The 11,343-nt window shown below is 44.1% G+C and overlaps 1 protein-coding gene across 1 annotated transcript in view; it reads left to right on the forward strand.

Annotated features, from left to right (window-relative positions):
- The window catches only part of appbp2 (amyloid beta precursor protein (cytoplasmic tail) binding protein 2), a 29,638-nt gene extending 25,478 nt beyond the window's left edge, over positions 1–4,160 (forward strand). The window contains exons 12-13 of the mRNA XM_061718655.1: positions 2,673–2,838; positions 3,604–4,160. Of these exons, the coding sequence (XP_061574639.1) occupies positions 2,673–2,838; positions 3,604–3,857 (420 nt within the window). The 3' untranslated portion in view covers positions 3,858–4,160. The remainder of the gene's footprint in view (positions 1–2,672; positions 2,839–3,603) is intronic.
- Positions 4,161–11,343: the final 7,183 nt, after the last annotated feature.

Below are 11,343 nucleotides of genomic sequence, written 5' to 3' on the forward strand. Positions count from 1 at the left end.
ACCAGAGGGGGTGGGGGACCGCAGGCAGGTGGAAGCAGCAGCAGGATGACCAGAGGGGGTGGGGGACCGCAGGCAGGGGGAAGCAGCAGCGCGATGACCAGAGGGGGTGGGGTGGGGGGCAGCAGGCCAGCACGCAGCTCCCGAAGCTCCGGCCTGCAAACACCACCCAGAACATGGAACACACTCTCCACACAGACAAACCAAAGTAGAAAAGTAACAGCAAATAACCGTAAATAAAACAAAATTAAATAAATAAAAATACAGATATGAATAAAAAATAAATTAAATGAGAGGGAGGGAAAAAAAAGGGGCTAAATGGCCAACCTACACAAAAATAAGTAAATATTAATAAGATAAGTAACAAGTCAATAAATAAGTACTAACCAAGAGAGAAGGGGTAATCAATCATGATATCAGGGTAGCAGCGTGTTACATATCAGAACCTGGACATGGATCTTTCACTGTCAGGCCGAGCTGGACCAGAAAGCTCCAAGAGCTCGGGCACCGTTGTCCCCAATACAGGACTGTCTCAGAAAATTAGAATATTGTGATTTTCTGTAATGCAATTACAAAAACAAAAATGTCATACATTCTGGATTCATTACAAATCAACTGAAATATTGCAAGCCTTTTATTATTTTAATATTGCTGATCATGGCTTACAGTTTAAGAAAACTCAATCTCAAAAAATTAGAATATTCTGGGAATCTTAATCTTAAAGAGCATATTGCAGGTTAGAATTTTTTCAAAAATGATACCTGACCTTATGTGAAAATGACTATGTGAGAAGTTAATGTAGGATTTAATATGTTTTACAAGACATAAGGGCACGTATTCAGAGGAAAAAGTGGCTGATTTTAGCAAAGCTCCCACAAACGCTTTTTTTTCCAAACACCGAGTCATATGACGCAGCGGGAGGGAGACGTCTCCACAGCTGCCCCATCTGACTGTGCAGACCCCGTACACACGTAGCCGGGTATCTGCTAAACCCAAGATATTTTCCTACGTTTGGACCTGTCATCCACATGAAAACGCAAATAAACGAATGTTTAAAAAAAACTCCGGGCAAAGTGAAGATTTTTGAAAACTCTGTTTATGTAGATGCGTGTAGACCTGGTGTAAACAGAGACAGAGAGCAGTTTTGCGTTTTCCAACGTCACATTATGCTCCAAAACCACAACAAATCTGCTCTGATTCTGACGTCTAACGTGCGACCCAGAACTGCAGATGATCCACCATCTGTTCTCCAAGCTATTTATTAAATAAATGGTCTCTGCTCTTGACACCGTTACACCGACGCGGAGCCTACGCCGTAGGGTACGCGGCGACGCGCAGCTGGGCTGCAGCTGGGCTGCGTCGATTAACGCGGCAGCTCCGTGGTGGGACACCGGGGGGACTCCAGCTCGTTACCGAGAAGGAGGCGCGGATCCCGGGAAAACTGCGCCGCAGAGGCGGCCCGGAGGCCGGAAGACCAGATGATCTACAGGTTTGGAATGCTTATGAATGTGGTCGAAAATGCAGATCTTCGTTTATGTGTGGAAGGTTTTTTTTTTTTTAACAACGATGTAATGTGGATACTCATTTTTTATAAACGAAGGGGGGGAAATACGGGGAAATATTCGGTTTAAAAAATACCCAGCTATTTCGGATGCATTTAATCAGAAAAAAGAGAAGATAATAAGCCTGATTTCTGTTTAGAAAGTACAAACGTAGACAGATTACAAGTACTCACCCGTTTTTAAGGAGTTTCGGAGTTTCTTTCAGGAGCACGGAGCAGGAGAGCGGCAGTGAATAAAGGCGGATTTATGGTTCCGCGTAAAATCGACGGCGTAGCCTACGGTGTAGGGTACGCGGCGCACGCAGCGTTCGGTGCGTCGCCGCGTACCCTAGGGGACGCTAGGGTCTGCGTTGGTGTAACGCGGACCCATAAATCAGCCTTTTAAAAAGCGAGTTTCAGCTGTCAATCAAAAGAACGTGGGGGCCCTAACGGGTTTCGTAATTATAAGGCTGTGGCCCGTCATATTGGTGTAAATACACATTCACAACCTCTTCAGTGTCACAACTAACATTAAGATCCATTATTTTTCCTATTGTTGAATTCACCGCGCTCCCCTATGCCACGTCACTTCCGGTTCAACTTTTTCAGATGCAGAAGTAAAATACTCTCACAAAAACAACTCCGGAGGTCACTGTAGTATATATTTATGCATATTTCAATGAAAATTCAGTTCCTACATTATTTTCCTACACATTGATTCACAGGGGTCTCCAACCTGCAATATGCTCTTTAAGCTGTAAACCATAATCAGCAATATTAAAATAATAAAAGGCTTGCAATATTTCAGTTGATTTGTAATGAATCCAGAATGTATGACATTTCTGTTTTTTTTAATTGCATTACAGAAAATAAAGAACTTTATCACAATATTCAAATTTTCTGAGACAGTCCTGTACATTCCAGAAAAGGATCCCAGATGTGAAAAAAACAAATGGTTTGTTCTTGAGTCAGAAGCCAAATCCTCTCAATGATCTCTCCCAGCATCTTCCCAACCCCCCGGGGCGATGGCGGTGAGCCTGAGGAAGCGTGAGCCTGGTGTGTTTGTGTTTGTGCTTGTTTGTGCTGACGTGTTTGTCTGACGTGTTTGTGCTGCCGTGTATCTGTCTGTGTGCAGGAGGCCGAGGAGATGCACATCAAAGCCATCCAGATCAAGGAGCAGCTGCTGGGCCACGAGGACTACGAGGTGGCCCTGTCCGTGGGCCACCTGGCCTCGCTCTACAACTACGACATGAACCAGTACGACGACGCAGAGAGGCTGTACCTGCGCTCCATCGCCATCGGTCAGTAGCAGCACACACGCGGAGGATACAGTCTGTTTTTTTTAATTGACACTGGCTTATACATGGGAAGTTTAATTCCTCTTTAATTCAGAATTAAAATTAAATCTGATTTAAAATTAGTAAAAATGACCATGTAAACACCTAATTCTGAATGAAAATGGCCATTCTGAATTAAACTTAATTCCGAAGTAAGTGGCTGGTTTATTCTGATATTAAATCTGAATAGAATAATTCCAGATCATATATACACTCATTCCTCTTTAAATTAATTCCGGTCTTTCTTTCTGCTCGTTCCCTCGCCCGTCTGTCTCCATGATCTTATATTCCACTGGGCTGGTTTTAGAAACAAAGTTTCAAGATGCAGCAGCAGTAAACACTGGTCAAGAGCAGAGACCATTTATTTAATAAATAGAAATCATTACAAGAACAGATGGAAACAGGAAACATCAAAATTGTGATCTTTTCAAAGTTGTAGCGGCTAAGTTAGTTTTTCTTCCGGTAGTTTAACTTCCGGTCCCCCCCCTATCCAATCAGAACCTTCCCAACCCCCAGACCTGGAGAGGAATTGGAGAAAGACCATCAAACGTGTTTCCATGTAAACCTCAATTCAGAATTACTGTTTCCATGTAAGCTCAAAGGAAAATAGTTTAATTCTGAATTATTTAATTCTGAATAATGAAATCCTTATTAAAAACCATCGTGTAACAGTGGCCGGTGTCAGACCTGCAGCTCCTGCTCATCCTCTCCCTTTGTCTCCGTCCCCAGGGAAGAAGCTGTTTGGGGAGGGCTACAGCGGGCTGGAGTACGACTACCGGGGCCTGATCAAGCTCTACAACTCGGTGGGGAACTACGAGAAGGTGTTTGAGTACCACAACGTACTGTCCAACTGGAACCGGCTGAGGGACCGGCAGTTCGCCGTGGCCGACGCCCTGGAGGACGTGAACACCACGCCCCAGCACACGCAGGAGGTGGTGCAGGCCTTCCTGCTGGCCCAGAGCCTGGGGCCGTCCCGGCCCTGAGGGGGGCCCTGAGGGGGGCCGGGGGCCCTGAGGGGGGCCAGGGGGCCCAGAGCCTGGGGCCCAGCCGCATAGACATATAAACGTATCCTTCCATGGAGCTGCTGTGATACGTCAACGTTGCCGCCATATTGGATGTTCAAGACTGCTCTGGAAACTAATTCAAGTAAATGGACTTATTTTCATAAAGTGCCTTTTTTACAAAGAAATGTACATTTTACGTCTCATTTATTCATTCACACACGCACTAATATACTTGGAAACAGTTATTAAACAATATAATATATTTGATTTTCTCAGATGGTAAAAATAAGAACTTTATTGATCCCACATAGGAGTAATTCATGTTATATCAGCTATAGAGAACAAGGTAGTGCCGAAAAACAATATATATCCCCCTCACAAAAATAAGAAAAATAGAGAAACATATTTTCTCATCAACAAAACAAATAAAAAAATTTTCAAATAACAAAATAACATTTGAACCATTTTTCAGACAATAAAATAACTGAGAAAATCTGAAAAATGGTTCAAATATGTTATTTTAAATTTTTAAATATGTTTATGTAAAATATGTTTTGATGAGAAAATATGTTTCTCTATTTTTCTTATTTTTGTGAGGGGGATATATATTGTTTTTCGGTACTACCTTATTCTCTATAGCTGATATAACATGAATTACTCCTATGTGGGATCAATAAAGTTCTTATTTTTGCCATCTAAGAAAATTAAATATATTATATTTGGTGCCTAACTGTTTTCCAAGTATATTAGTGCGTTTGTGAATGAATAAATGAGACGTAAAACGTACATTTATTTGTAGAAAGACGCTTTATGAAAATAAGTCCATTTACTTGTATTAGTTTACAGCACAGTCTTGAACATCCAATATGGCGGCGACGTTGACGTATCACAGCAGCTCCATGGGAGGAGGAGGAGACATGGATATGCCCAGCCGGCCCTGAGGAGGGCCCGGGGGGCCGGGGGGCCCAGAGCTCTCACTCTGCTGTGGACACAACGGAAACCCAAATGTGATACTTAATTTGCACACACAGTTTATTATTAGTCGTATACAGTAAATTATTAGTTATGTAAAGGAGATTCTCGCGTCACCGGCTGGTCAGCTTGTGTTCGTCGTCACTGGAGCTGCCGGCACACACGGACCTGCGGATGTGCTCGTTATTAAAGGAGAAGAAGAAGAAGAAGAAGAAGAAGCCTTGTCAAGTCCCTTCACGCCAGCAGACGCAGCAGCGACTGAAGGAGGAGACGGAGGAGAGACGGAGGAGAGACTCAGACCTCCGGGAACCTTCCTCTCCTCAAACTAGTCCCTCTTCTCTTTTCTATCTGAGGCGGTCCCGCCCTAACAGAGGGGACTGTAGACTCACACCCCCACATTCACACATGCAAACACTTGTACAGCAGATTATACACATAGGTTTCATTTGAAGTTCTTGTTTGGCTGTTTTTTTTGTTTTTGGTCTTTGAACATGGACTTCTTGAAGACTATCATTTAACTCCAGCTTTGAGGTGCTCGTTGAAGTGAGATTTCCATCAAAGGAATGTGTCAAACCAGTGGGTGTGTCGTTACCCCCCCCAACTTAGTACTGACAGCATCATTACAAATGCCAATAATTTATATAAAGACATGTATGGTTATGTAACCCTTTTGTTTATGGTTTGTTACTGAGTGCAGCAGGAACTCAGACATCTCAACACTTTAACAACCCGGAGTGCAGAAGGAAGGGCCTGCGTGTAGGGGGGCTCTTCCCTTTATCCGTCTGTACCGCGGCTCTGTGAGCGTCGGTGGGTAAATGTGAACACGCCAGCCTTCCACCAGCTTGAGTCCCGCCAGTAGACGGGCCCAGACCTGCAGGAGCTTCATCTCCCCTCCAGGGGGCGCTGCAGCAGGGACCAATGTTTGTACGTGAAGCCTCCTGTACTCAGGACCTTTCCTTCTCACTCCAGTCTGTCACTAACTCAATAAAAGCATCCTTCTACATTATCATTATTATTATTCCACCTGGACCTTCATCTTCCTCCACACAATGTTTCTGTCCAGAATGTCATCATTAAAGATCTCCAGTGTCTTTCTTAAAAACAAGCTGGAAAACAAGCATCTCTTTAAAAAAGGAGAAAACAAACTGGACAGCGGCTGCTTTACACCGGGTTTCCTCAGATTAAAGACACACTCGCCCCAGTTCTACTCACACGTTACATTGGGCCGTTTAAAGATAAAAATAACCTAATTTTTGTTTTTACAGAAAGAGTTCAGTGTTGAGGATCTTTGTATTTGCTGAGCAGCTTGGTGGTCACACTGGGAAATGACACTGAAGGCTTTAACATCGATGCCTGAATACAAACCTTTGTGAATCTTTGAAGCGTCTCCCAACGATTCTCTAGAATTAAAAATGTTCCATGATATTCTGAGTTAAACCATTAAGAATATTGATTGTCCTGGAGTCACGTCCGTGTCTGTTGAGATGCTTTTGATTGAATCTATTTGCATTTGTGCTGCAAATAGAAATATTGGTTTTCACTGAATAGGGCAGGTGTATTGTACGGAAGAGTATTAGGACCAGGCAAGAGAAAAAAAAATTGAGTGGAAGATTTTTTTTTATTGTGCACTTCGAGAAAAAAGACGAAATGTCGAGAAAAAAGTCGGAATGTTGAGATTATGGTTGAAATACAATTTCGAGAAAAAAGTCGAAATTTTGCTTTTTTTCTCAACCTTTCGACTTTTTTCTCGACATTTCGACTTTCTCGAAATTGTATTTCAACATTAATCTCGACTTTTAGACTTTTTTCTCAACATTTCGACTTTTTTCTCGAAGTGCATAATGAAAAAAAAAATCTTCCTCTAAATTATTTTTTTTTCTCCTGCCTGGCCCCAATACTCTTCCGTAGTATTGCTCTCTAAATCCCATGCATTGCTAAACAATAGTGGGTAATATCCAGATGTTTGTATTTTATCTTTGGAGTTTCTGGACAAGACTGAATCCCATGTGAGGTGGAGGACAGGAAGTTTGTACAATCCAGTCCAGGCTGGGAAAACAATGCAGATATTAACATCTGCAACACAACTGACAGTTTGATGCCTTTGATAATGCTCCACCATTTTATTTTTAATTCTAAAATGAATGAAGAGAAACCTAGGTTTGCCTTCTGTAGTCCGGACCTCCAGGGCTGCTGCTCTGGAGCCGTTTGGATGCAATTTCAGTTCCAACTGTGAAAAAAAATAATTTAAATCTTCATATAAAAATCGCTCCCATCTCAAACTTCAGCCTGATTTATTTTTTTCTTTCAATCTTTAACAATGGCCTTGAGAATAAAGACGAGTCTGTGATGGGAGCTGCTGCCTGCCCTGGATCATTGTGTCAGAGATCCAGAAGGGAAAAGTCCAGTTGTGCTGGAGTGTAGCTCCTATAATGTAATAATCTCCTGAAAATGTTATAAAATTTGCACTTAACTCAATCGCAAATGTAATAAAATCCAATAATGTAATAAAATATCCTGACTGATATTTGATAATGTAATACCTTATGTAATATATTTGTTCATTTTCAGTCCAGAGTTCTACATTTTGTGTTTTAAGTATCTAAGAATGTTATATACGCTGGATTTGAAACACCAGAATGACTATTGGCTTAAATTGCAGACTTTGAGTTCCATGTAATAAATTCCCAATAATGTAATAAGGTATAACATTATCGGTAAAATTGTTATTACAATATCCATCAGGATATTTTATTACATTATTGGGTTTTATTACATTGTCGATTGAGTTAAGCGCAAATTTTATTACATTTTCAGGAAACTATTACATTATAGTAAATGATTACATTATAGGTGCTACATGGAGCTGGAAGAAGTTCCAGTCCTGCTGCTCAGCTTTTCCCAGGATCAGAGGGACACCAAATGCAATGGGGGGGGGGGGGGGGTATCGGATCTGCCCTATTTTTTTCTGTTACTGCTTCACTGTTAAATGCAAAAACATTAAAAATGTATATGATGACAAGTATGCAGTCCTCTGTGTTCATGCTGCTCTCAACTGGAGGATAAACGCTGCAGAAACACCAGCGATCCGTGGGGAGAAAAGCACAGAGCAAGCTGCTCATCACCAAAACTAACTCACAAACATGTTCTGGGGACTGACAGAAACAGAAGAAAACACAGAAATGTTAAAGTTGGTGTTACTTGCCGAAGCACTCACTTCAATTCAATTGTATTTGTATAGCGTCTATTACAACAAAAGTTGTCTCCAGACGCTTTCCAGAGATCCAGAACATGAACATAAACCCCCGAGCAATTATTACATAAACAATGGCAGGTAAAAACTCCCTAGTGGGAGAAAAACCTTAAGCCAAACAGTGGCAAGAAAAACTCCCCTTTAGGAGGAAGAAACCTGGACCAGGACCTGGATCATAAGGGGGTAGAAACCTGGACCAGGACCTGGATCATAAGGGGGTAGAAACCTGGACCAGGACCTGGATCATAAGGAGAAACCTGGACCAGGACCTGGATCATAAGGGGGTAGAAACCTGGACCAGGACCTGGATCATAAGGGGGTAGAAACCTGGACCAGGACCCTCCTGCCGAAGGCCAGACTGGGGGGGTCGGGGACGTCAACAGCACACAGCAGGCAGGTGGAAGCAGCAGCGGGATGACCGGGGGTGGGGACCGCAGGCAGGTGGAAGCAGCAGCGGGATGACCGGGGGTGGGGACCGCAGGTCCCGAAGCTCCGGCCCAATCAGCAAGCCCCAGGTTAGGTGCAGGGTCGGGGAAAGGTTGAGAAGGGGCAGGGCCAGGGAGAGGAGTCTTGACGGACAAATCTCTGCCCCGCCTGCCCGGGCCGTTACCCTGCCCCTCTCACTCCCACGCTGCAGGTGCACTCGAGTTTCTCTACCGTGGTGAATAAATGTCAATTGTCAATGTCAATGTCAATTTTATTTATAAAGCACATTTAAAAACGACCGAGGTCGACCAAAGTGCTGTACAGCATACAACAAAACAACCAAATGAAAAACACAAAGACCAGGGGCCTCATTTATAAAGCTTGCTTGCGCACAAAACAGGGCTTGAAAGATGCGCAAGCACCTTCTACGCAAAGGTTGGGATTTAAAAAGAAAAAACTAACCGAAAAATCTGCGTATCCCTACGGCAACCCTGACCCTCCCGTAAGAACTTACTTAAGATATGGGGAACTGGCGACGCAGGCGGTGAGGTGGTGAAATGAAGCGAGATTCATGTCATACTCTTAATAATGTCATCACATATCAGACTTATAATATAATAGCGCTGATCGTGTCCCTCTGTGTGTGAAGCTCAGCGTCAGTCAGGACTCTGGTGCTGCTGCTGGTGCTGGTGCTGGTGCTGGTGCTGGTACTGGTACTGGTACTGGTACTGGTACTGGTTTGTGCTGCTGCAGCCGCGGTGCAGGACACGCCGGGAACCTCCTCGTCACCCACCGCTTCCAACCGTAGAGTGACTGAGGACAGAACAAATGAGGGGCTCCGTAGAGCCTTTAGGGCAGGGGTAGGCAATTCCGGTCCTCGAGGGCCGGTGTCCTGCATGTTTTAGATGTTTCCCTGCTTTAACACACCTGATTCTAATTAATCATCGTCATCAGCTTGTCATCCAGGGCTGCACAATTCTGTTAATGACACAGGTACTTTTATCACGGTGTGCTGAAGCAGGGAAACATCTAAGACATGCAGGACACCGGCCCTCGAGGACCGGAATTGCCTACCCCTGCTTTAGGGGCTCCGTAGAGCCCCTAAAGGGACACAGATTTTTTTAAATATATATAATGAGTTTTACGCGTGGGTGTAAGCCTAAATTATGGTTCCGCGTTACAACGACGCAGAGCCTACGCCGTAGGGTACGCGGTGACGTGCAGCTACGCCGTATGGTCTGCGTTGGTGACGCGGAACCATAAATCAGCCTTGAGCAGCTCTGAGGGGAGACGGGAGGGGAGGAGGGGGAGCGGGGCTGCCGGGCCGTTATCGCGTCGCCTTCGCACAGAGTGTCTTGATGATTTGCAATTACAGGCTGAGCCTACCGTTAGTTTTTAAACTGTAAAAAGTGGGGGGGACAAGTACATGATTTTGAAAAGTGGGGGGGACATGTCCCCCATGTCCCCCCTGTTGCGCCGGGGCACTCAGGGGCAGCAACGGCGTGCTGCCACTCACTCGCTTTATTTTATACTATTTATACTTTTACTGTGACCACCAAATATTGTGGTTTTCCTGCCTCCACCTCATTCACAACATCTCCATCTCAGTCTCCGTGAAATTCAGTGGCACGGTGGCTCGACACGTCTCATTCATCCTGACGCGCAAACAGGCTGCAGGAAGCCGCTGCGCATGCTCAGCAGGATAATTCATATGCAAATACTACTTTGCATTGGATTTATGGTATAATGTGGGCATGTAGAGGGCGGGATATGAGGCGAATTCAGCTGCGCAACCTTCCAGCTGGACTGTGATTTATAAAGAGAACATTGCGTGCAAGTGTGCGTACACACGGTTTTATAAATCCAGATTTTTTTTCCGCCCGCCATTTTCGGCTTTTGGCTTTATGTTTTATGTCCACTTTTAGTGAGAATCCTGCACACTCTTTTATAAATGAGGCCCCAGACCAGTTTTTGCCAAATTCCTGCTGAAAACCAGTTTATTCCAGTTGGCTATGAATCATTTCCTGTAAATGTGTATTCCAGGTTGATACGCTGATGGATGGGGCGGTGGGGTTTAACTCTAATAGGATCCATCCATTGTTCTTCAGCAAAGTGAAATCCAAACTTATTCCAATTTTCAGTAAAGTGTAGGAGACTGTGAAGCTTGTGTTTTTATTCATTAACCCTTGTACTGTCTTTGGGTCAAAATGACCTCATTCTCCTTCCTTCTCTACTCATTTCCTTCCTTCTTCTCTCCCTCCCTTCCTTCCTTCCTTCCTTCCTTCCTTCCTTCTTTCGTCCCTTTCCTTCCTCCCTTCCTTCTTTTTTCCCTTCCTTCCTTCTTTTTTCCCTTCCTTCCTTCTTTTTTCCCTTCCTTCCTTCTTTCCTCCTTTCTTTCCTTCCTTCCTTCCTTCTTTCCTCCTTTCTTTCCTTCCTTCCTTCCTTCTTTTCTCCCTTCCTTCCTTCCTTTCTTCTTTCCTCCCTCCCTTCCTTCTTTTCTCCCTCCCTTCCTTCTTTTTTCCCTTCCTTCCTTCTTTCCTCCCTTCCTTCTTTTCTCCATTCCTTCCTTCTTTTCTCCCTTCCTTCCTTCTTTTCTCCATTCCTTCCTTTTTTCCTTTTTTCCTTCCTTCCTTCCTTCCTTCCTTCCTTCCTTCCTTCCTTCCTTCCTTCCTTCCTTCCTTCCTTCCTTCCTTCCTTCCTTCCTTCCTTCCTTCCTTCCTTCCTTCCTTCCTTCCTTCCTTCCTTCCTTCCTTCCTTCCTTCCTTCCTTCCTTCCTTCCTTCCTTCCTTCCTTCCTTCCTCCCTCCCTCCCTCCCTT

The sequence above is a fragment of the Cololabis saira genome, chromosome 4 (assembly GCF_033807715.1).
Source record: "Cololabis saira isolate AMF1-May2022 chromosome 4, fColSai1.1, whole genome shotgun sequence".
Taxonomy (NCBI): Eukaryota; Metazoa; Chordata; class Actinopteri; order Beloniformes; family Belonidae; genus Cololabis; species Cololabis saira.